This window comes from Cordyceps javanica, chromosome 4 (assembly GCF_051103115.1).
Source record: "Cordyceps javanica chromosome 4, complete sequence".
Taxonomy (NCBI): domain Eukaryota; kingdom Fungi; phylum Ascomycota; class Sordariomycetes; order Hypocreales; family Cordycipitaceae; genus Cordyceps; species Cordyceps javanica.
The window spans coordinates 2,177,044-2,201,813 of record NC_139298.1 but is presented as its reverse complement, the minus strand read 5'-3'; the positions used below and the strand labels follow the sequence as shown (position 1 = coordinate 2,201,813).

Sequence of the window (24,770 nt, the reverse complement as noted above, 5' to 3'; positions counted from 1 at the left end):
CTACCAGGCACAATGGCGATTTTGGCAATGTGAAAAAGGTACAGACGGAAAACGGGTCAAAGTTGCGTTGGTTTACATGCTTGGCAATATTGTTTTCTATCTTAATTGATTCTTCAGCCGATAAACCCAAAGGCTCTTGCAGAGAGGTGGGAGAGCACACTTTTGTAAAACATTTAGTAAAATTAGATAGGGTCTTTTTGCTTTATTTATTGTATTTCGACAGTTGAGTGGATGCTCTTGGGGTTGGTCGTGCATGCCGTGCAACTATCTCTCCACTGTAAAAGTCCCCGTGTTATTCGCTCTGGTGTGCGATGGCCTCACTTACAACGTTTCATGCCTTGCCCGGAAAATCGGCATACGCGCGTTCCCCCGTAAAATCATGTCGCAGCCCAAAAATTGGCCTGGTACTCTACCATATCTCAAGGCCCCTCTGCACAGCAAAGACTTGGCGCATTCACACCTAGCCGCCATCCGCACCAAACCGTCCCTCTCCTCAGACATCCCCATACTCCCCGCCTCAGAGACGGCCACCCCATGCCCACGCGTCAAGATACAGCCCATCAGCACGCCATCTCACCCGGCTCACGGGCAGAGCGGGCTCTTTGCGGCACAGAACCTCAAGCCCGGCGCCTTTATCCTCGCATACCTGGGCCGCGTGCACTCGAGCGCGGGCACGTCGGCCGCGTCCGACTACGACCTGTGGCTGGACCGCGACGCCGACGTGGCGGTGGACGCGGCGCGGGAGGGCAACGAGGCGCGCTTCGTCAATGATTATCGCGGCGTCGGGCCGCGCGCCAACGCCGAGTTCCGGCCCGCGTTTTGCGAGCGCTGGGGCGAGCTGTGCATCGGGGTATGGGTGCTGGGCGCGGGCGCGGGCGCGGGGAAGAAGAGGACCAAGGAGCAAGGTATCAGGAAGGGGGAGGAGATCCTAGTGAGTTATGGAAAGGGTTTCTGGGAGGAGAGGAGGAGAGAGCTGGAGGATGGTAAGGCGACAGAGGAGGATAGTGGCGCCTGAGTCTGTTTACTGGCACAGGGCATGTCCAGCTTTCATTGCACAACGTTGATTGATGGGAAATTTGGGTGTCGATAGATGTGAAGCGGTAAAGCATTCGATGGAAGATCGGTCGTACAGAATCTTCTGTTACACCCGAGTTTGCTCAACTAGCTCCGAGTCACCATCGCCAGGCGATATGCAGCTCCAAAATGTGTAGCTGCTGGTGTTGATATACCCATTATGAGCATCGTTTTGCGCAACTTTGAGAAGATAAGAGCCTCTTCTTTTCAAGCTCACATAGTTTCCGTGACACGTCTCAGCATCAGACTATGACGCAAGACCAACGTAGGCGTGAATTCCAGGCATCGCCTTCCGGGCAATGGAAGAGGCCAACGTCAAGATGTCGTGCATTTTAAGAGACGCTTGTTCAACCCCTCTATTTTCCAAGGAGAAACAGTCTCTCGGTTGACCTTGTACATTAGTCTTGCTGGTCACACAGCGCAATTTTGAACTTTGGGGAGCACTCTGATGGGAAAAAATTGGTTCAACCCTCAATTGATATCATACCCGTAACTTGGCCGAAATCGCCCCATGCTCCTACAGAATGAATCCATACGCCCCTATAGCTTCTTAAATCAAAGCGCAACCGCAAATCCAAAGCGCCGTCACCATAGTCGATATATATAAGTACAAACAAGTTTGTCGACAAGCATTATTCTTCTTCGCCGGAAGCGTCCACATCTCCTTCTTGAGTTTCTTGTTCCTCTTCCTCTTCCCCCATCTCCTCCCCCTCTGCATCATCGTGCCTTTCACTCTCGGCGTCGTCCTCCTCCTCTTCCTCATCTTGTTCGTCATCAACTTCTGCTTCCTGTTCTTCTTGCTCCTCGTCATCTTCTTGCCCAGCGCTAGATTCCTCAGCAGGCTCTTCGTCGTCCTCTACGGTGGCATTGCCCATGTCTGGCCCAAGCAGCTGAACTTGAACTTCGTCCTGAGCGGGATCGTCTTCGACGGCCACGCTGGCATTTTCGCTCTCGCCAGTGGCTTGTGCATTACCGGCGTCGCCTTGCCAGCCAGGCGGCATACCAGGCCCACTGTCAGCATTGCCGTAGTCCGCCTTCTTTGTCCCCTTCGGGAATCGTCCGGGGCCGCGGCCCGTGCCACCACCCTTTCGTCGAGAGGAGCTGCTCCGAGCGCGATTCAGCGGCGGGCGGCCACGTTTCCGAGGGACGCCATTGTTCGCTGATAAGCGGCGCCGATTCCGGTCTCGACGATTGCCGCCCACAGAAGGGAAGACTTCGAATCGGGTTGCTGGGATTTCTCTGTAGGCAGCATCCCACGTTTCTACAATGTCCTCGACATCCTTCATCGGCTCATCCTCAGACTTGATGGGCTTCTCTTCCGAATCAGCTTTCTCAATGGATGCTGTTGGTGCCGCACCGGGTTCGTCTCTGTCAGCAGTAGAATGAGCCATGTCCCCATTCGTTTCCTGCGGCGTTTCAGTACTCAATCCATTCGGCCCCTCCAGTAATTTGGCCTCGTCATCCTCGCGCGGCGCGATTGCGTTGATGGGCGGTCCAAATTCGAAATTAACGGCATTGGATCTGCCCATGACGTACGGTGTCCAGACCAGGGCTTCGGATTTTAGCCTTACGTAGCCTTTGTTTTCCCATTTTTCCCAATAATTGCGGCAATACTCCAAGTCTATTCGGAAGGCGTAGAGTTTTGTTTCAGGGTCGCGAACAAGGGCTCTCAGACCCTCGAGTGCAGAAATGACATCGTCGGGCGTCATACCAGTGTCATCTGACATCTTTTTGATGCTCAATCCATTGGTTCTGAACTCTCCAGATTCAACAATGTCCAAGAAATAGCGGCACAGTCGGAGTCGCCAGTAATTTCTGTACGACACCAGGCCCATATCAGAGAGTGGCTTTTCCGGCGAGCCGGTCTTCTCTTCAACTCGTGTGAGGAGGTACGAGAAGTCAATGAGTAAATTGCCGTAGCCTTTTCGTTGGTGGATCGGTAGGGTCAGAATACAGGAGACATTGTTCTGGCTGCTTGCTCGCTTCTCTTTCGAGAAGTAGCCAACGAAATGGTATCCGCAGTCGTCATACTCACACAAGACGTAAAATAGGAACGGCTCCACGTCGTAGTATAGTGTCTTGGAGCCAAGAAATAGCTTAGCTAGAAGACACAGATTTTGGCAGTACACGGGATGTTTGCGACCGTCGACTTCGAACACTGAAATCGAGTCGTGCCTATAAATCTCGTCACCTGGCGGGTGCTTGGTGCCACATTTCAATTTATGTCTCCAAGCGACATAGTCGGAGTTCATGTATTTGAGACAGAATTCGCAAATGTAGAGGACGCGATTTCTACTATACTCCGCAGGGTACGGTGCCGCATACCAGGTTTCAATTTCCCAGCCTCCAAACTCGATACACTCGATTTGGCTTGCGTGGTCACTGTTCTTTTTATGCCGTCGAACCGGCATGTCTTGTTCTGCCTGCATTGCGAGCACACGGGCCCGCCACTCATCTTCCGCTTGCTGCTTTGCTTTATCAAATCGTTTGCGGTCGTCGGGCGTTGGAAAAGTCTTAGTTGTATCGGCTTCTGCCTCCGTCAAGATACCACCATATGGTTTTCCCTTGATTTCGTCTGTTTCCTTATCGAAAAAGGAATAGAAGGGCTGCGAGTATACGTCGAAGCTGAATGGTGTGGGCATGGCGGATATCGGTACGTCGAATCCTGTCGAAGACAATTGCTGTGCAATTGGCCGTGCCGGTCGGACAGTGCTGGTGCGCTTCCGGTCTCGGCGCCGTCGAGATAGGAATTCCTTCAAATTTCCAGGCCGAACATGGAATTTAAGAATCAAAGAGTGTCTTGAGCGTTTCTCCATAGTGACTAGAGGCTGCCGAGTAGACTTTTGCCTGGCAGTGCGGCTTCTTGTATTCTCAGCGCCGTCTATGTCCTGCGTCGAGTTGGCCTCGGCAGAAAAGTTCCGCCGACGCTTCCGAACGGTAATCGCGCCGTCTTCGTCTTCGTCTTGCAGAGGTGAGGATTTTCTCTTGCGGCCGGCACGAGAATTAGTGCCCGTGCCACCGCTTCCTTGAGATACTTTTGCATCAGAAGCAGTAGCGCTGTCAACCTCGGCATCATCTTCGTCATCAGAGGATTTATCGATACACTCTGGGCATTTCCAATTCTGCGCATCATTCTCTTCCGTCATTGCTGCCGCTTCACGAGCACATTGCTGGTGAGCATGGTCGCCGCATCTCTTGCACGTTAAATATGCTTCAAAGTCTTCGCTCGGGTCATCCTCCTCGTCTTGTTTGCAAAAAGTACAGACATTACTGCGACTAGCGACAGATGCGTCTTCTTCATCTCTCTCGTCGACTTCTTCATCCCAGACAGCTGCCTCTTCGTCTTCTTCGGCCTCGCTCTCGTGCGTTGAAGCTTGGCTATCGCCATCATCGTCGGATTCGGTTCGGACTTTGACGAGATCGACGCCATCCTCGTCAGACTCTTCTTCTCTACCGTCTTCATCATCGTCATCGCTCGAGAGTTTTGCGCTGGCCACTATTGACTGGTGTCCAGCGTTTATTTGTTGTTGGAGAAGATCATTGTCCTCTTCACCTTCGGCATCCTCGTCTCCTTCTTCGATTTCCTCTCCGGATGCATCACGGTCACTCATTTCTTCTTCACCATTAAGCGACGGCGCATTCGTGGTGCCTTGGCCAGATGGAGAGGACTCATATGCTCCATCTTCTGAAATCATGACGCTCTGCTGAAGCTGCTCCTCCATGTCTTGGGCGCTCGCCATTCTGTTTTCGGGCAACGAGTTCCACTGACAAGTTCAAATTATTATCGTGTGTGCATGTCGGTCAATTCTGTAGCTCGCGACTGGTATTAGGACTGCGACAGGCTGCAGGCATCGTGTCGTTGCGACGGCGCGTTTCTCATCGACAAACGAATAGGGGGTCCTATGGATTTCGAATCAGCTTATCGCTCTTGGGGGAGCCTGGCGAATCTTACCGAGCAGGTGCAGCTTGCGCAATCCTCGTCTACTTCAAATAGTCGCGAATGTGCCCTAAGAGAGACAATCGCGTCTCCGACGTCTTCGGAGTGCCACTGTCGCGGTTCGCGGGCGTACAGTGCGTGCGATTTGGCCCCTCGCAGACTAAGCTGCCGATTTTTGGCCTTTGGACCGTGCGTATGCCACGACACGCTAACTGTGCAGTCGCGCAGCGCCTGTCCCTGACATTTGAAGCCTCAGGCACACACTAGAGCAAGCTAAGCCTGGGCCTAATTGAGCCTTTGATCACGTCAAATCGTCAAGCCGGTGCACTTGAAGGCAAAAACGCAACCACGATATCGATTCCCTCATCAGCTAGGGGTCCGACCTGCTCTTATATGATTGGTTAATCTGATAGCTACGCATTGATCTACTCGACGCCCATTGCAACCCGCAAACATGCCCGTTCCCTTCGAGACTTTCCTACCGTACGCCATCATGGTTGTCGTATGTATTCAAGGATGCCTCCGACAAGAGGAATGGAAATTAATGGTTTCCCAGATGTTTGGTGCTACAGGAACCGGTCTCGCTGCTATCCGTACCTGGCAGAATGACGGCAAGCGTCCTCGCTACTCTCTCGACCAGTGGGACAAGGTAAGCCTCAGTCCTTTTCCTAATCTCCAATTTCCTCAGAGCTAACACCCCCAACAGCAAATGATGGAGCGCGACAACCGTCTCACAGGGAGACCTCGTGGGCAGACTGACAAGCCCGAAGCCCCATTCGGCTTCGAGTTCTCAAATGGATGGAAGGTAAGCTGGCGCGACTCTTTCCTGCGTACAGGACCTGGAACTCACTCTTCACAGCTTGAGAAGCGCTATAACTAAACGAATCGACCAAACGGCGGGATCGGATAGCAGTTCACGAACTGGGAGCGATGACAAAATGCAACCAGATGTACATACGAAGCCAAGTCAGCTGCGGCCATGCTGGCGATAATAAAAAAAATATGAAACTTAAGAGCAACACTCTTCACACGGCATACCGGGAAATTGGTTTCTTTTGTTGAGGAGTAGCCAGCTGAGGTCCGCAGACTCGCACGACTTTGTTTTTATATTGCTATGTCTGCTCTATTTTTATTGAGTCGCTCTACTAACGTGCATGCCTGGCAAATCTCTTGACTCGACATATAGCCGCAGCGAATACAGGTTCCGAGGGTTTGCAGTTGACTGGGCAACGGCTCTCGTCTTTGACCCTTGCGCTGTCGCGGTCGCACGGGAAGCTTGACGGCCTCCTCTTTGGGTTTGGACGTGATCTCGGTCTCGAGTGCTGTGTTTTCGTTATTTTGCGTGAGACTGGCTTCCACTTGTGCCAGCTCACTGCCAGCGGATCGCCCATTCGCGGAACCACAGCCACCGGCACTTCCGTCATCGTCACACGCACATGCCGTTTGCCCTTTATCTGGAGTCAGGCGAGCAAGATCCTCGCCGCTGCGGACGATATCCAGAATAGCACTAGGGCGCACTTTCTCTAGGTTCTTGATCAAACTTCTCGCTGTCCCTCGAAATGCTTCGGGGCTGTAAATGCATTCGGTGCTGAAGTAGTCCAGTTTTTTGTGGTGTGCATACAATACGATTTCTTTTTCATATGCGTATTTGAGCGGCTTGCTTCTCTTGACATCGTTGGAAGAATTTCCCGTAACAATGCTAGTGCTTCTTGAGAGCCTCGACAAGTCTCCTCTGAGGAGATTCATGAGAACAGTTTCGGCGATGTCATCCGCGTTATGGCCTGTGACAACATGCTTGATCTCTAGCATTTTTGCGCCGCGATCGAGGGCCTGCCGTCGAAAAACACCGCAATATGTGCAATTTCCCTTCTTTCCAATAGTTTCGACAACTTGATCCATAGTCCAGCCATACAGTGTGTCGTAGCCAACGATTTGCAGGGGCATTTCATATTGTACTGCGTTGCGTTTCACCGTCTCCAGTGAGTCATCCCTGTATCCCTTGATACCTTCATCTACACTGAGTAGCACGAGGTCCAGTCCATAATCGTGTCTTTCGTTGAGCGTCTTGAGAACTGAGGCCAGAACAGTTGAGTCTTTGCCTCCCGAAGCACCTATGGCGACTGTTTCACCTCGCACGAACAGGTTGGACGAGATGATAGTATGGTGAACTTCGTCCTCAAATACGGTCAGGAAGCACTCCTTGCAGATTTTGTGGTGGTTCTTCGGACGCTTGACAACGGCCTTTTGCGAATTACATCGCACGCATAATGTGGGTGGCATGACACCAATTTTCACTCCCAGGTGAAAACCTGGCAAATGGGTGGCGGGTCTGCGAAGAGGGCTGTGCTTCTCCGACAAAGCGCAGCCAAACAGAGCGATAAGTTTCAGCGTCCTGGTTGTACTGAAAAAATCCGTTGTTTATTATAACTGTAGAGTCACAGAGAGGCAATCTTGGCTTCGATGATTGAACTTTTCTGAAGTATAGGGTAAGTGACATCGCGCCACAGAAGTCACGCTCCACGTGACAGTCAAGCCACATTATGCACTAGCCACGATTGCAAGCGAAAAACGCAGTTTAGCCCACATGCTGTTACTTTGGCCCACCGAAAGCCCTAATTTTCTGCCCACCGGTGCAATTTTTGTCTTCGCTTCTTTTCAACCCATCCGCAAGGCGTCCCCAACTTTTGCTCAACCACACTTCAGAGCATCACCGCCCAGTTGTCATAATGGTGAGTACCTGAACATGGAATAAATTCTCTCTCATGGCCACAGTTATGTGAGTCAACAGTGCTTCGGCACAGTTGATGCCACGCGCAAAGCGATTCCGATTTACCCTCGTCGTCGCCGCCGCTGGCAAAAACACATCCGATCGAAATCTTTTCTTCCACGATATAACTTCGAGAAAGATGGGTTTCAATGGATTGACTTGGCTGGAGATCTCTGTATACGCGCCGGCGCAGAAATGCAATGGACGTTACGAGTCTCGTTTAGAGTTCAGAGAAGACCTGCTTGGTAGAGCACAATGCTGATGTCTTCTTTTCTCAATGACAGCCCCCCAAATCTGGCAAGAAGGTCGCCCCCGCCCCTTTCCCTCAGGGAAAGGCTGGCTCCAAGAAGGCTCCCAAGGTAGGTTTTATCCTTGAGTCACCGATTGTCGACTTGACTGGTCTCTGACTGGCACTGGTACAGAACCCTCTCATCGAGCGCCGCCCCCGCAACTTCGGTATCGGCCAGGACATCCAGCCCAAGCGTAACCTGTCCCGCATGGTTAAGTGGCCCGAGTATGTCCGCCTCCAGCGCCAGAAGAAGATTCTGCAGATGCGCGTCAAGGTCCCCCCTGCGATCGCCCAGTTCTCCCACGTCCTCGACAAGAACACTGCTGCTCAGGCTTTCAAGCTCCTGAACAAGTACCGCCCCGAGACCAAGGCTGAGAAGAAGGAGCGTCTCCTTCAGGAGGCCACCGCCGTCAAGGAGGGCAAGAAGAAGGAGGACGTCTCCAAGAAGCCCTACACCGTCAAGTACGGTCTCAACCACGTCGTCGGTCTCATTGAGAACAAGAAGGCCTCCCTCGTCCTGATTCCCAACGACGTTGATCCTATTGAGCTCGTTGTCTTCCTCCCCTCCCTCTGCAAGAAGATGGGTGTCCCTTACGCCGTCGTCAAGGGCAAGGCCCGTCTCGGCACGGTCGTCCACAAGAAGACCGCCGCTGTCCTCGCCTTCACCGAGGTCCGCTCCGAGGACAAGACTGAGCTCTCAAAGCTCGTCTCTACCATCAAGGATGGCTTCATGGACAAGCACGACTCGGCCCGCAGACAGTGGGGTGGCGGTATTATGGGTGCCAAGGCCCAGATGCGCACCCTGAAGAAGCAGAAGGCTCACGAGGCTGCCACCAAGATTTAAGCAGTGTAATACCCGTTTATGCATTGGGGTTTTTTAAAAAAGGGATCCATGGTGTTGCCAGGTTTAGGTCATGACAAAAAAATGAATAAAATTTTAAGCTTTATGATCTAAAGGTATCTACGTACCCGTGTGATGGATATATCGCACTTACTATGACTTGTTTGCCAAGGATGACTGAGACCTAATGTAACGTAGGTCGCTACTTGCGAGGGTGTGCTATAACACTGATAGCTTGATAGTTCTTCAATCGGACAACCGAGAGTGTAATGTATTCGTTAAATGGGCAACACTTGTAAAATGCACTGACTCGGGTGTAAATTGTGTAATGGCGTTGAGAAATGTCCGAGGCCACTCCTGCCACCTCGGTGAGATGAGTACTCCAGAAGTCACAAGCATGGTTAAAGAAAAGTATTGTCACAATCACCATGAGCAATTAAGACGACACGCATCGATTGTATCGACTTCTTTGACAGTCTTCAACGAACTGCCAGTTATCGGAGAGTGATTAGCTGCTTTCGCTCACTTGAGACCGGCTATTGTAGCTGTCAAGGGTACGAGATATATAATAGCCGTGTGCTGATACCTCTGGCTAACATCAGTCGATGATCAATATCACCTGCATGGCCATCATACTACCCGTACAGGGACCCGAGGCCTCCTCCCGGTCGATGGCTTGAGTCGATGGATGCATAATATTGCTGCGGGTAAAAGTGGTGGCGCTGTAGTGCTGGGGTGGAATTGTAGACTTGATGCATTTCTTGTCTCCTCTTTATTGAGTTGAAATATCATGTCGCCCACTTAAGGCAGGGGGTCGATGTTGCCAAGACACGGCCCTCAGCCTCACATGGCCGGGTTGAAGGTTATACCAGTAGCTGGGTGGACTGGCATAAGCTGGTTCAGCGTCCCGCAGCAGTGCAGGGCCAATCACTATGACATTCGTCGCAAAAATATGCTACATTGCTATACAATTACCGACTTGGCCGTACACTTTCATCGGCGTCTGCACGAGGCAATGCATTCGCTAACACGATGGGCATTGTAATGTACATACCATCATGAGCCTGAGCAACCGGAACCTTGTACGGGAGTACTTACTGAGTATGGCTCTGCCAGGCTATCCAAGTGACCCCCACCCCGAGCAGGGAACAAAGCGACGGACTACGGGATATGTGCATACTGTTAACTTGCATGGAGCTACAACGTGGCATTGGTTGAGCATTCGTAATTCCTCCACCGATCGCGAGAGGAACCTCCTAGGTCCCCAACGACAAGATACTCCGCTCTGGAATCCTGTCGTTGTAGAATAAAAAGGTGCAGAGGAACTGGCGGGGGCCGCGGGACGAGCTAGCAAGGAGCCCGGTCAGCATTGATAACTACACTTCGTCGAGAAAGATCATGGTTGTAGGGTAGACCAGGCTGCGAACAGGACAAGGGCTTCGGGGAAGAAGACATGAACGGTTCAATTCTGCAGTATGGAGCGGCTGGGAGAGCCAATTTGGAGACTGGACAGTCAAGTGCCCCCCCCGCCCCGTCTCTTGAAAACCCGAGGCACGATAGAGTCACGATAGAACCACGTAGCTCGTACAATATGGTCCAATCGGGGTTGCACATACCATAGTCAGCAGGACAAGCGGAGCGAATGTCTGTCGCCACGAAGTCATCTTCGTTTTTTCTGGAAGACAAAATGTGCAGCGGGGGAAAAAAAGTCCTGCCTCGGTGGTAAAACAAAGGGCACACCTCGGGGCCGCTCTGCCTTGCACACCTGCATGATGAATGGCACGACGTACGTGCGCACACACCGAACGCGTACCAGTAAGGCGGACACGCAGCTTCGTCACTCATCATGCGCAGGGGAGCTGCCAGGATCTGACCCGACTTTCGAGCGAGATGTCCCCGAGAGAGCATCGGAGGACGTTGCAATCTGTAATAGTAGTAAGGAGTGGATTTGCTTCACAAGCGGAGCACAAGTTGGGATTGACTGGGATTTTACCTCTGTATTTGCTGTTTTTGGCGATTGAACAGTGAGGCTCGGGAAGTCCCCGGCTTTCGATATAACTTGGGCAACAAGTGTCCGCAGTTCATGTCATTGGGGCCAGCTTTATTAACAGAGCCTCGCTTTTCGCTTTTCGCGCTTTTTAGTCACACCCCGCGATGATGACTGTCATCATTTCCGTTCGGCTATCTAGCCTCCTAAAATCTGACCGACCACTGTAAACTTGGTTTCGGAAATTCATCTTTCTTTTTTTTGTTTTCCCATTTGGCTTCTCACAATTGCATCTCCTAATATCGAGCGTGGCTCGCGCTTTCTTTCTCGCCAAGGCCCGCAGAGCTGGAAAGCCCCCAATTGAACGACGTTGAGAAGGGCAAACAGCAAAATTTTCCCTCGTCGACTTGCCTAGCTTACCACGACAGTCACCTGCTGTCAGAAGCTGTTCTCGCAGGCTCATATATGAGCAGCCGAATTTCCAAACTCGGCAGGGAGTTTTCGACCCGGAAAGGAACCGCCACCGATATGGGAACCAGTGTCACGGAGCCTGCAGTTCCTGCAGCAACAGCTGCCACCACCACCACCACCACTACCGCCAGCCAAAGCACCGCCGCCACTACCGCCAACGGCGACGCCGCCGCCATCAACGGACAAGACACCGGTAATGACACATTGCACGCGGCCAGTAGCAGTGGCGACGACGACACCCGCCGGCCGGTACTCATCGTCGGCGCGGGCCCCAGCGGCCTGCTGCTCGCCCAGTCTCTGCGCCGTCGCGGCGTGCCCTTTCGAATCTTTGAGCGCGACGCCGACTTCACCACCCGCGGCGTCGGCTGGGGCCTGACGCTCAACTGGGCGCTGCCCATCATGCGCGAGCTGCTGCCGGACGGCCTGGGCGACCCCGACAGCCTGCGCAACATGGCCTGCGTCGACCGCAAGGCCGTCGAGGACGGCAGCGTTTCGCGCTTTCCCTACTATAACCTGACTACGGCCGAACGCATCACGGCGGCGCCACCCGCGCCCGAGACGGCCCGCCTCCGCGTCACCCGACAGCGGCTGCGCAGCCTTTTGGCAAGCAAACTCGACATTGAGGTAAGAAATACCATATGCGTGGACGGGCAGTCTCCGCGTGGCAGATGCACGCTTTACTACTAGTAGCCTTGCTGTAATTTTCCATGTTAACATTGGCAGTGGAACATGTCTTTTGTGTCTTCCGAAGACCATGGAGACTCCATCACAGCTCACTTCGAAAACGGCTCAGCCGTCGAGGGCAGCCTCCTTGTTGCCTGCGACGGCGCCAAGTCGCTGCTCAGGCGAGAAATCTTCGCTCAGCAGGATGAGAAACACATGAGCGCCTTGCCCATACGTATGCTCGGCGCGAAGCTGTCCTGTACTCCAGAAGAGATCTCGGAACTGCTCAAGATGGACCCTTTCTTTCTGCATGGCACCAGCTCGCACGACAACTCATTTGGCTACTTTAGCGGTCAGTTACATAGGGCTATATGGACATGATACGCATGCCGTATTCTTCTTTACTGACATTTTCATTGCAGTTCTTGACGCGCCGGGTAACACGGAGGAGAGCACTGACAATTATTTGCTACAAATCTGCATCTCGTGGCTCGAGCAGGCTGGGTTCCGGGGTCAAGAGGAGCCCACGACGATGCCTGAGACAAACAAGGAGCGCGTAGAGCTCTTTAAGAGCATCGGATCATCGTGGGCAGAGCCCTTCAAGTCCCTCGCGCTGAAGGTGCGCGATGACGACGAGGTAAAGGGCCTGAGACTCATGGACTGGGTGCCGCCCAAAGACCTGCGGTCCAAGGGCCGCGCCGTGCTGATGGGCGACTCACTTCATGTCATGACTATGTGTAAGTCTTAACTATTTTTCACCCTTTGCCGTCACTTTTGTCCTGTTTCGCTATCGGCATAGCTTGTTCTGTTCCGAGGGCATGGTAAGGCCCCATTTTCTTGCATTGCATTGCACTATCTGTTCAGTTAGCGTTGGTATGTTGTCTCGGTCCCAAAAATAGGCAAGACAGGCAACGATTCAGCTTCTACTGAGTAACGGGAAGACGGCATGCCTATGTGGGAAAAAAAAAGAAAAAAAAAGAAGAAGTAAAAAAAAAAAAAAAAAGAACCCAAGAAGGGAGGAAAGATTACAAAAGCGCATGAAATGAAAACGACTTCCAGGAGAACCGAGGCTAACATGCACACCAGTCCGCGGTGATGGTGCCAACCACGCGCTGGCCGACGTAGAGGACTTTGATAGACATGTGGCGCCACAGCTGGTCAAGACAGGCACGGCGATGACGACGACGGCAGAGCTGCGCGAGGCGCTGTCGCAGTATGAGGCTTCGGTGATTCTCCGTGCGCGCCCAGGAGTTTTTGCCTCGCGGCAGGCGGGCCACGATGCGCACGACTGGGACAAGATGACGGCCAAGAGCCCGTTGCTGACGCCGCGGGTGAAGAATCTCAACTTTGCGGAGCCCGTCGGCAGTTGAGAGACTGTGCGTGCTGAGTACTTTGTGTGTGTGTTTTTGTGGACACTGCTGTCCATTTCCGGGCATGGGCTATCTGAATATAGGATATTTCCTTTTTGGAATGCGACATGGCGGCTTATAGTTGGTTCGGATTCCCGGGTTGTGCTGACTGAGATGTGCCGTCTAACATGTCAATTAACCTGAGAATTTTTCCATCATATGCTAGGAAGAACATAGTGTGAAGACAAGAGAAAGAAATGACAATGGAGTAGAATTGTCGGTCTGCTTTCGTTATTATTATTCCTATTATCATGATGTTTTTTCTTCATCAATATTACCTATTGGCGACGGCAGTTCTTTCAGGTCCTTTTTTGTGATGTCACTGCGTCTGTGAGGTCACGGACAGGATGCCCTCCAACGCAGCAGGTTGTGTTGTCTACCTATGCCAAGCAACCGATTTGATGGAGCAATGCCACACGGCAAAGAGAATCAAGAATCGAACCATGCCGTATGCGTCGCATGAACATGACAAACCTAATCTGTCCAAATCCTAATATAACCAGCTGACCCTTTTATCATTTTTCTTTCTTCTTTTCCACCCCATCGGTACGTTCGTTCGGCTTTGCGCCTCGACTATACGTACCCACAGCGGCATGAACCCCCTCCCTCGTCCCTCCACAGCCGCCCGCCGCCCCAAAAAGCCCGCCGCCACAGTGATCGGCCGAGGGTTTGGCCTGTTGTGGCGTTGCTCGCTTGTTGCAAAGTTTTAACTGGTTACCCGCCCCCGCCAGCTAACTTGCCAGCTTGCCAGCTTGCCAGCTTGCCAGCATATCAATTTCGTCTGTGCGACTTTGATTTATATTAATTTATAATTTATAAACGAGACACCCGACACCTTTACTATTCAGCTGAGGCTCGGCCCCCAATTTCTGCAAGGGTTGAGAAGAGAATTGAGAGGGAGCCAAGGAAGCCGCTCAATATCTTTCTCTATTCCTTCCCCCCCAAAAAGGCAGTGTGACGGGGGTCACTCAAACTTGCGGGGATCATCGATCGGCTATCAGTACACAGACCACGCCGACAAACGCAAGGGATGGCGAGTCGCATTTGGAAAAGGGCAGGAGGGTGAGGGGGAAGAAAAGGTGGCGGGCAGGGAGGGAAAGAGGTGGTGGCAACGCTTTTGCTTTTTGCACATTGTGCCCCGCCACGCGCGCGAACCATTATACTAGTAGTTGTAGGAAGCCATCGCCAGTTTTCTGGTTGGAAGCGGGGGAGGATGCGCCTCGGCCCTTGCAGAAGCAAAAAAAAAAACAAGAAGAAGAAAGAAAAAGAAAGCATAACAATGGCATAACCACTTTGAAAAACAAGCAAAGACTGATAAGACAAAAATCGTCAATGCGCCATCACTATGTGCAGGGCTGCAGGTTGATATGCTTTTTGCAATGCAAATTATCAGCCCCCCCTGACGGCAGATCGCTCAGGCACCTTGGCTTCCCTTGGGTACACAATCAGTCACCTTGTAGACTGGCACATGAGAAATGAAAAATTGAACTCAATTAGTTTCGTTAAGCCGCTCAGTGTACTGTACAGTCAATGCGCCCTCCTACCTCGCCTCGGCTTCTCGTACACGCCTGTCATCCCGCGAAGGAAAAAATGTAGTGAGAATGGAATGTTTCCAAAAAAAAAAAAAAAACAAGAATAAGCCAATGATAGAAGAACAGCAACAATAGTCCGACTATGAGCTTTGAAAGCAGCTGTTTGAATGTCTTGTCAGACGCGAAAAGGAGAAAATAACAAAATAAATGCCATGCTTTTCCAGTTTCCAGCCAGATAGATGCGAACCAAAATTTCAAAATAGCAACAAGTCTCCTCAATCAAAAAAAGAAAAAAAGAAAAAAAGGAAGGCGTGGATTATGTTCGACGATGATAGCTGCTGGTGGGATATCTTTTTTGGGCAAGGAGACGACAACGCACTCGGCTGCTGCAGCCAACAAAACTTTTAGACGTGGTTTTTTTGGTGGCCGCGGGTATCCATATGCTCGTCGTCGTCCTCGACGCGGACGCTGTACGTCACCGACTTCATAATGGCATTGTTTTTTTGCAGAATATTCTCCTCACTGCTCGAGGCGTGCGTCTGCGAGGCGGCAAAGGCGCTCCTGTCATGGGAGACGTCGGTAAGCTTGTACGCCTCGCTGCCATTGATGCCCCCGCCCGGGCCGCGGCCCTTGCTGTTGCTGTTGGAGCCGTAAGCGTACTTGGAGTGCTTGGAGCGGTAGTCCTTGGCCTTGCGCAGGCACACGGGCGCGAGGAAGGGCAGCGACGAGACCATGTTGCCGACGTTGAACTCGATGACGCCCCAGACGACCAGCATGGTCGAGTCGTGGTCGCCATACTGGATGCGGTTGATTTGCGTGTAGCGCAGGATGGAGCACAGCGTCGTGAACAGGCCCAGCGCAAAGATGCCCATGAGGCCGAGCTTCTTCTCCAGGCGGATGTTGAGCTTGAGCAGCACAGGAATGGGCAGCACGGCGACGAGCACGTCTGATATGATGGTGAGCACGGCGTAGGCGGTAAACGGGGCGACGGCGGGCAGGCAGGTGCCGGGCTTGGAGGGGTTCCACGACTTGTCGACCTGGGCAGGCGCATACGCATGTTAGTCACGGCTCTGTGCAACGAGGAGGGGGGGGGAGGGGGGGAAGCCTTGTATATTGTTTGGGGACTACAAAGTCAGCCGTACCGGGTTGCAGTTGAAGATGAGCGCCAAGGCGCTGCCGAAATGGTTGAGGAAGACAAAGGCGATGGCGCCCCAGATCACCATGCGGTAGACGCGGTTATCGGTGCCTTGCAGCAGACGCAGGTAGCTTATGAGCAGGGCAATCTTGAAGAAGCTGATGCCGATCTGGTAGATGGGCCGGCCGGCGTAGTTTACTCGCGTATAGGGAATGAGGTTCTGCTTGGGTCGCTTGGCGGGGACCAGCCCGAGGCCGTACTTGGTCTGCACGATGCAGAGAATGGAGTAGGCAATGGCGAAGATGAGGGAGAGAATCGACATCCAGTCGTCACCCGCGAAGCGGTTGTTCTTCTTGCGAATGTAGAGGCGCGCCCCGACAATGATTGTGGACAGCGTCGCCATGACCACGCACACGGAAATGATCATCTTGTACTGGGACTGCTCGTTGAGCTCCTCTGAGGCATTGTCGACGAAGACCATGGTGAGCGGGTTGCTGCGTGCGCGGCAGCTCTTGGGAAGCGAGGCGCTGGAGGGGGGTTCACAGGCCAAAGCCGGATGGGTGTAGAACAGTGGTTGTCAATGGTCAAAAGAGTTTCAAGAGAAGGAGTACTACTTGAAAAGCAGACCAAAAAAAAGTAAAGGTATGTGTCAGAAGATGGGGCCCCTTCAGGTTTTATTTGGCCGATCAGACAGTTGAAGAGCAGAGAAATCGAGATGCCTGAAGAACAAGTGAAGGAAACGGAGAGAGGCAGTCGACGGATTAAGACGACGAAGGTGTGAGTGGTAGTTAAAGCAAATCTGAGCCGCTCTCAAAGAGCACCTCTGCTATACTAACCAGGAGGTTCATAACCAGGGAAATCTCAGGAACGGCTCTTTTGTGCTGAGAATACTACGCAGTATTGGTATGTTTCTAGTCTGCCCAGGCGTGGAGCAGCTAGGGGGGTGTTGAAAGGTCTACTGAGTAGCTGGAGTTGTCTCCGGACCCAGAAGATACAAAAAAAAAGCAAAGAAAAAAAAGAAAATAAAAAGAAGAAAATAAAAATGAACCACAGGATGCTAGCAGGGATGAGGTGGGCAGCCACTCGCCAACCATCCATCGCTTGGCTGGCCCCTCCCTTCATGCTGGGCATTTGTCTTTTACTATTACTGGTGCTACTATCCGTACTCCGTAGTCATCCAGTCATGTTCTTTTACGGGCGGGGCGGAGCGTAGCATTGGGGCCAAGTGGGAATGAAGGCGATGATGGACGCAGGGAATTGCGCTGGCTGGCTCCAACCCGTGTGTGATCGTTTGGGATGGTAACAACTCCGTACTTAGTTTATCAGTAGTTATAGAACGGCGCATGGGGGCGGAAAGTGACGGAGCAACACACCTGGTCATGGCTTGCAGACATGCATGGTGCGCGCGCCAGCCTTGCTGGTGATACAACGGTACAGGTGAGGCAAAGGAGAGGGAGAAAAAAAAGCAAGGAAAGAACAGAACAGAACAGAGAGAGCTACTGATCATGGTGATTGTCCCGGCACATCGATCACTGGAAATCATTGACCTTGCTAATGTTACCCTGCGTTGGAGTGGGGAGTGGAGGGCATTTTGGGCACTTCGTTTTGGGGCTACCAAGTACTTACTTACTTGCGCGACAAGCCTACTTAGCAGGTGTATCTAGCCAACGTATTGAAAAAAAAAAAAAAAGGCCTGTCGGAGACTGGCCGCAGGGGATGGGAGAATATGGGATGGACAGGTGAGGGGGGGAATCCAAGCAGGCCGCGAGGAGGGGTCTGGTTGGTGGACGGACTCACTCGGATGGCGACTCGATGATGAGGGCTGCCGAGGTGAGACAGACCTTTGGGCCAACCGGAGCCGCCTCACCGAGCAAAGGGAGAGAGACCAGGCCACTGGTGCATCGCCGTGCAAGGATGATGCAATATTGATCATTCTTTCTTTCGTGTTGCAAGGAGTCCGAAACGTGATGGCTGGCGCAGGGACCCGGAAGCATCGCGCCTGTTGCCGTACGGGGCATTCTATGGCGAGGCATAATGTTTGAGCATCGTGTTTGAGCACAATGTTTGATGGGGGATCAATAGAATAAAATAGAATAAAATAAAATGAAATAAAATGAAATGAAATGAAATAAAACGCTGGGTACTTTTGTCAGCGTCCACGGAGACTTGGCCCAGGCAGGCCCTGCTTAACCGCACAAGAACCAGCCAAGAACCGCCGCATTGGAAAAAAAAAAAAAAAAAAAAAAGTCAAACCCCTGCGCCGGGAAACCCATCTTGCCATCTCACATTTGCTGGCCAAAGGCAGGGATGGGAGGCGGACAACGTCTGACTTGATACTGAATGCTGTCACCAAAGAGAGGTCACAAGGGAGACGGATGACAGCGTCGACCATGTCTTGCCACGCACGCACTACTTACAATTCTCACAGGTTTCTTGCTACGCAGCCTTGGCCAACTCGTGTCTTGGCTACTTACCGTATGTGCTGAAGAATTTTTACAAGTCCATCCCCCCCACCACCAGTCTTGTTGGCAAGCTCCCGGCTAACTTAGCTGCCGGTGCTAAGTAGTGAGCTCACGCATCTTGCTGGTATTACCTACCTAGTTGGGTATTGTCTGTGCTCAATGGTCCCGGGTCGACTGCTATTAGTATAGATTAAATGGCCGCATCTTGCCGGCTGCCCCCAAACGAAACCTCCTCCGTGGGTTTAAGTAGTTAGTGTAGGACCAAGAGAGGAGTGCGTTTGGCGCTGCTCATCCCACTGCGCCTCTCAAGAACAGACCTTTGTTGGTCCCATTGCTCAGTTACTTGTGCAGCAGGGCTGGCTCTTGGATCTTTTGCCCATGATACGACATGGACAGAGCTCCTCCCCGGTTTTGGCATGACACAGTCTCATGCATACTGGCACACCAAGGACGTCACACAACACACAACCACGACATGTCAAACACGAGCGCCAAGTACTTGTGATGCGGACCGATTTCGAATCCACTGACCCGAACCCTTTACCCCATACCGAGTACGATATGACTACGGAGTACCCTGATGCCTGTGTGTAAAATGGCACGAACCCTGATGCGCTGCCGCACTGGAGCACCAGTCTCTGGCCCCTTGCCCCCGATTCAGGTTTGTTCCACCGCACCCACCGTCTGGTTCTTCTTTCTCTCAGAAACAGCGGGAAAGCCCCCCCGCAGGTTACCCCGGAAAATTGCGCCGACGTAACCATCCTGCTCAATGCAATGGGCTGACGGGTAAAGTGGTATAACAGTAGCGATCACCACTCATGCACACTCTACCGTATATCCTGCGGTGCCTGTTGGTGACTTGCACCCATCTAACCCCAAGCGGCGCGCATCATCAATCTGTCTATGCGAGCAGCAGGAAGTCCTCTTGAAAACTCTACTTAAAGCCGAACCCTTGAGCAGTTTCGGCGGGCCACGCCTTCCCACCTTTTAACCTTGGCGGGGAGCACTGTGGCCCTTTTGTGCATTGTACAGACAGCATGTGCCACTTCACACAAATACGTATTAGGCAACTGACTCTTTCTTCTCTTTGCCAACATACTGGTAAGCAAAAGGCTAATTGAGCACGCTCCACCGGCAAAGCACCAATTTCTCTGCCCGTATCCTCCCTGCTGAATGATGACACACTGCCTGCCGACACAACGAGGCACCGGCGAAGCGCCGCGACCGAACCCGTGGATATGGTTTGCGCCATCTCAGTCCAACCCAATGGGCCTTGTGAAGGAAACCGCTTCACGTCTTTCCCACCAACCAGGGGACGGGGCGGGAAGAATCCCTGCCTGGCCTGTTTCTCTTTTACCGACGGGCCCGGCGGGCCTAGTAAGCTGTTATGCACTTATGCCGTGGAGGTGGTTCTTTTGGAAGTGGGATGCCCCGTACGCTAGAAGATCTTTTGACAATTGTTGATTTGCTCGGCGGGTCTGCTCGCTAATAACTACTACTATTATTAGTTAGAATATTCAATTCAGGAAACTGCAACTGCTTCCGCTCCTCCCCCCCGTCTGCAAAGAATGAACCTAACAAGAAGATGTGCTGAGTAGCAGCCGAGTTTTGATTATCAACAGAAAAGCTTTCCGATAGAATCCTCGGTAGTTGTGGCGCCACAAATGAATAGGGATTTGCACGGCCAAGACGGAGCCTTGTTAGTAGAACGCCATGCAGAACAGAGTGAGGTGTGGCGTTTGTTCATTCTTGCAACCCCGGCCCCTATTCGCTGAAGCATCGTCTGCATCTATGAGGCGCATTATTTCACCATCGAGCCGCCAAGCCATGGTGGACTCGGAGTCTGCGTATACATTAACTAAGTACTCCGTATACTAAGTACAATGGCTGCATGCAGGTTGACTGTCACCATATATATTCCAAACAGCCCCTCCCCTGCAGAAATCCTCGCCAATTCAGCTCGTCTGTCTGTCTGTCTCATCAGAAGCCGCATGCAGCACGGATATGCTGCGCCCGTCTTCCCGCATCAAGTATCGACAGGCACTCCCCGGGGGAAATTTGGTGCGTCGCTCCATAAACTTATTTGGTGTTGCAGGCAAATCTAGGTAGTTTGTAACGTCGGCCACCTACTTCTGGGCCACGCCATTGCTAGGCTATATTTTCCTACTAAAACACACCATGCAAACAGTTTCTCTAGGCCTACGGAGTACTTTAATGAACAAAAAAACGTCAATGTGCTAGGACTATTTATCACTTCAGTAGATAAATTTTCGAGCTTCAAATATATCTTGATTCTCTTTGATATCCTTTATAAAAATTAAGAAACAGTTTATAGTAGTTTTTAGTATGTATCGCACTATAGAATCCTTTCTATTCATACTCATTATTGTATAAGGATAACTTTTAGTCCCACTTCAGCTTTGCTATATCAAGAAAGGCAGCCTGGAGATAGGTGTGGCCTGGAAGCGGATGGCTGACGCTGGCTGGTTACCAGGAGGGTGATAGTCCCAGCTGTATATCTGGAAGATCCATGTGTATAATGGCTAGATTTCGTCTCAGAGTGAGCCGATGCACTGATGACTTGTTGCCTCTCTTCTCCCCCTCTCTTTCGCCGGGTATCAGTAACCGCTTTTTCTCCCCCAAACTGCTTGCCGCATCGACTTCTTCAATGGACGACAACGTGCCACCGGGCAAACTCGGTGATAAGGATGTTCAATGCAAAAAAAAAAAAAAAAAAAAGAAAGAAAGAAAGAAAGAAAGAAAGAAAGACCGGTCGGCATTGGCCAGGTACTAGCTGCCTTTCTGGAAAATCCGGGATGCTTCGCCTAGTTCAAACTAAAGAGAGCTAGCTCACCTGCAGCCGGCGCAGAAAAGAAAAGCAAACCCCCTTGTGAAAACAAGGCCCCTTGTCCTTTGCCTTACCAGTACTCCATACTACAGGGGGGCGTGAGCCACTTGGACCGCAGAAAACGGGGTCGAATGATCCTGCAGTGCTATCAGTACATGCCAACAGCAGAGAGAAGCAACACGAACCTCCCCCCTTTGGCCGTTGCAACTTTGTCAGGGACAGGGCAAGTCCTCGCGCGACAGCATGTGCGTACCTGCTTATCATAGGCTACGCCATCCGTTCTTCACCTTGTGAAGGGTAGGGGTTAGTGACCACATCGTCCATCGGTATCCGTAATTCTTACCAGTACGGTTGCACGAATCAGAATTGCGGAATTTCACTGATCCCCTTTAACCTGCATTAGTTATCGCATAAGCTCAATTTGGAACTAATTTCCTGGTCTTATCGAGTCTAGCCTTGACCATGGAGCAAAGTTGCTGACAGAAGGTACGGCGCAGCAACCATGTGGTGGAGAGGTAGCATTTGATCGTTACCCTTTCTCGCATCCACCTGGAGCCTGGTCCGAGAGGCTGCGAGAGGCTCTTACATAGGTTTGAGATGGATGCTCAAAGGACTGCTCTAGCAAAAAACGCAAAGACCACGTGGAGTTTGAGCGATGGTCAAGATTCAGCATCTCCGGTGTTTGGGCCAAGTCTTTGCGCCGTCCCTTCTTGGTGGCCATCGCCGTACCCGGCTCGGGGAGATTTGCTGATGCATCCGCGAATTTAGCGTAGGCAATAGTCCCAAGGAAAGGAGTCGTCCGAAGTACGACACAGACGTTGAAGTCGGGCCCTAATAAGGATGCTATCCATCATGACCCTATCGGCTGCATTCCAGTGACCCATTACCAGAACATGTCCGTGGTACTGGAGCAACTCTCCAGCCTCGAGAGTCGAAATGCGTTGGCAGATATCTTTCTTTCAAAGACAGAGCGTTCAACGCCACTGTTGCGTTACATACGGCGTAACCCAAGACGGCCGGCCTGCATGCCGATTATATACAGTGCAACACACCGGATCGGAGTCCTGACCCAAATCTGCTTGAATCACAGCTGATGAGTACGCATTCGGCGTCCTCAGCCTGCTTTGCATAAAACAGACTGCGCTGAGTGCGCCCAGTGAGTCTTCTCTCGCGGACAACGTTGACGAACAGCGATTGAGTAATGGAGACAGGCTCACACAGACCCTCGACAGCCGGCGCATCCTGTACGGGTGGGCACACAAGGCACCAAGTATCGTGGCGAACAAGAAACCCCTGTTGAGCCAATGCTGGAAACCTCCCAATGGATAATTCAAATTCGACGGACGTATCTCCTTCTTCATCTGGAGGGGTTGTGGAGAGGCCATGATTAGCGGCGGCGGCGGCGGCGGCGGTGCAATGGCGGGACGACCACCCGCTAGCTTTACTAGCGGGGTTCTTGTCACAGAAAGTCTTGGCCTAGTTCGCCGTTCTGCCGAGACAACCTGACTGCCTGATCGGAGGACGGCGCATTAGTACTGCGTGGCGAAGGAGGAAAACCGAGCAGTGTCACCTCGACCAAAATGTTGGTCCCTGGCACATTACCATGACTAGTTGAGGAGGGCATCATGCAGCTCAAGATGACTCTTTGCAAGCACCGTGATACAGACCAGTTGCTCAAACTTGTTGAGCCACCAGGATCAAAACACGAGGACACCATTACCCTGGGAGGTGTAAATGCGGGCATGTCAGCCAAGATATACATACCCTTGATCAGTTTACATGTGAATTGAGTTGGCCAGCTTACCAGTATACTCGATATGATTCTAGAAGCAGAACTTGCGTATGTCTTCACTGAGCTGGGGCGCAGTTGATGAAGTATCGATTTCTTCGCCTACTGTTCCCTGTTCAAATGAAGCGCGTTGACCGAACAAAATGGATGTATCCAGTCCGTGTCATCTCGAAATGGGTTTCTCGCCAGGAGCTCTCGAGCATGATACTAATACTGAGTAGGTCTCGGTACGATGGCAGGCAAATATGGCTGGGAGGGGGGTTCTACTTACGACTGGTGAAATACAGTGTTATGCGCTTGAAATTGACTACCCGCATCGTAAGCGGCATCCATCGATATTGGACGCGCGGGTCCTATTCATGTTACCCGTGGTACTGAGTATTACTTTACAGCATAGGTGAGGGGATGACGCGACGCCGAAAACGTGAACCATTTCGAGACCGTTTCTGGCGTCGATATGTCAAGGTATCTAGCCGGTGCCTCCAAAAAGTTAGATTTAAGCTGCGGAGGATGTGTCGAGGCCTGGTTTGTAGGGTGTCCGACGCGATATAGCCAGCTGGTGTTGACAAAGATGCAGCCTGCCAGTGAACAGTTGCGCTGAGCACGGAAAAGGCCATTCCGTAGGGCACGCTCTACATCTACTATCATATAAGCGTAAAACTGATTGCGGCATGAGATGTGAGACTATTTAGGCTTCCGTATACTGGTAGTTCATCAGAGAGGGTTATTTCTTTGCGGGTGTGACCTGCATTGGGACATGGTGACTTGTGGTAACCATAAAGGGGGCTAGTAATCATTCTTTGCCCTGTCTGGGCTTGGTCACAATGGTTTTCGCTTTCGCGTGATTCTTACACGCGGATTGGCGAGGACACCGAAGACCCGTACTGGTATCCGTACGGAGTACTGAGTAGGTATATCTTTATGGATATCAAACTTACTCGTGCCACGCACCTTCCGATTATCGAAGTAGGCGCGGTAAGGGTTCGAGGGCTGGGTAGAAAGCCAAAAGGGCGACATATCATAAGTAACTAATGAACATTGAGCCCGTACTGGTACTGAGTATACAAGTATTTTACCCAGTATGCTAGTCAACTAGTACAAGGCGAAACAGTGTAGTGGAGGTGTGGTGGGCAAAGGCGGACCATGGCCAGCGAGGGTTGGCTTTTTGGGTCGACGCGCATCGTATCGGCGGCTCGGCCCACAACAGCGAGAGCGCATGACAAACTGTCTCGCCCCAGATGGACCGTGGAGAGACGATTCATATCACTGGTATGACTATCCGTACTTGGCAGAGGAGAGTGCGGTTGTAGACAAGGGTTGAATGTTGGGCCGGGGACCGCACTAGCCTTTGCGCTGCGTGCGTTTGGGACTGCTGTTTGACTAGAAAGAAGAAGAAGAAGAAGAAGAAGGAGAAAGAGGTAGCGAGCGCGCAAGACAGCGACCAGCCTGATCAGTAGAGCGCGTCAGGAAATAGAGGTACATAGATTATAGCACACTTTCTTTGGTGAGTGTTGGATGCAAAGAAAAGAAAGCAGAGAGGTCCGTTCGCGTGGTGGTGGAGGTCCG

General features: G+C 51.9%; 7 protein-coding genes across 7 annotated transcripts; 4 read left to right on the top strand and 3 right to left on the bottom strand.

Moving 5' to 3' along the window:
• Window positions 1-379: 379 nt before the first annotated feature.
• Window positions 380-1,015, top strand: V2A60_006558 (uncharacterized protein; the record flags this gene model as incomplete). The annotated part of the gene is made up of 1 exon (XM_083257852.1): window positions 380-1,015. One exon carries the CDS (start codon window positions 380-382, stop codon window positions 1,013-1,015), a length of 636 nt encoding a protein of 211 aa, XP_083113978.1.
• A 691-nt stretch (window positions 1,016-1,706) lies between these two features.
• On the bottom strand, window positions 1,707-4,814 carry V2A60_006557 (uncharacterized protein; the record flags this gene model as incomplete). The annotated part of the gene is made up of 1 exon (XM_083257851.1): window positions 1,707-4,814. The coding sequence occupies one exon, from the start codon at window positions 4,812-4,814 to the stop codon at window positions 1,707-1,709; it is 3,108 nt and encodes a 1,035-aa protein (XP_083113977.1).
• A 651-nt stretch (window positions 4,815-5,465) lies between these two features.
• On the top strand, window positions 5,466-5,891 carry V2A60_006556 (NADH dehydrogenase [ubiquinone] 1 alpha subcomplex subunit 1; the record flags this gene model as incomplete). The annotated part of the gene is made up of 4 exons (XM_083257850.1): window positions 5,466-5,513; window positions 5,568-5,660; window positions 5,718-5,816; window positions 5,871-5,891. The coding sequence occupies 4 exons, from the start codon at window positions 5,466-5,468 to the stop codon at window positions 5,889-5,891; spliced, it is 261 nt and encodes an 86-aa protein (XP_083113976.1).
• A 224-nt stretch (window positions 5,892-6,115) lies between these two features.
• Window positions 6,116-7,291, bottom strand: V2A60_006555 (uncharacterized protein; the record flags this gene model as incomplete). The annotated part of the gene is made up of 1 exon (XM_083257849.1): window positions 6,116-7,291. The coding sequence occupies one exon, from the start codon at window positions 7,289-7,291 to the stop codon at window positions 6,116-6,118; it is 1,176 nt and encodes a 391-aa protein (XP_083113975.1).
• Window positions 7,292-7,737: 446 nt separating this feature from the next.
• V2A60_006554 (60S ribosomal protein eL8) lies at window positions 7,738-8,911 on the top strand (the record flags this gene model as incomplete). Its single annotated transcript, XM_083257848.1, has 3 exons — window positions 7,738-7,740; window positions 8,063-8,137; window positions 8,201-8,911. 3 exons carry the CDS (start codon window positions 7,738-7,740, stop codon window positions 8,909-8,911), a joined length of 789 nt encoding a protein of 262 aa, XP_083113974.1.
• A 2,512-nt stretch (window positions 8,912-11,423) lies between these two features.
• V2A60_006553 (uncharacterized protein) lies at window positions 11,424-13,399 on the top strand (the record flags this gene model as incomplete). The annotated part of the gene is made up of 4 exons (XM_083257847.1): window positions 11,424-11,990; window positions 12,090-12,381; window positions 12,452-12,766; window positions 13,116-13,399. The coding sequence occupies 4 exons, from the start codon at window positions 11,424-11,426 to the stop codon at window positions 13,397-13,399; spliced, it is 1,458 nt and encodes a 485-aa protein (XP_083113973.1).
• A 1,975-nt stretch (window positions 13,400-15,374) lies between these two features.
• V2A60_006552 (uncharacterized protein) lies at window positions 15,375-16,586 on the bottom strand (the record flags this gene model as incomplete). Its single annotated transcript, XM_083257846.1, has 2 exons — window positions 15,375-16,007; window positions 16,113-16,586. 2 exons carry the CDS (start codon window positions 16,584-16,586, stop codon window positions 15,375-15,377), a joined length of 1,107 nt encoding a protein of 368 aa, XP_083113972.1.
• Between the last annotated feature and the right edge of the window lie 8,184 nt (window positions 16,587-24,770).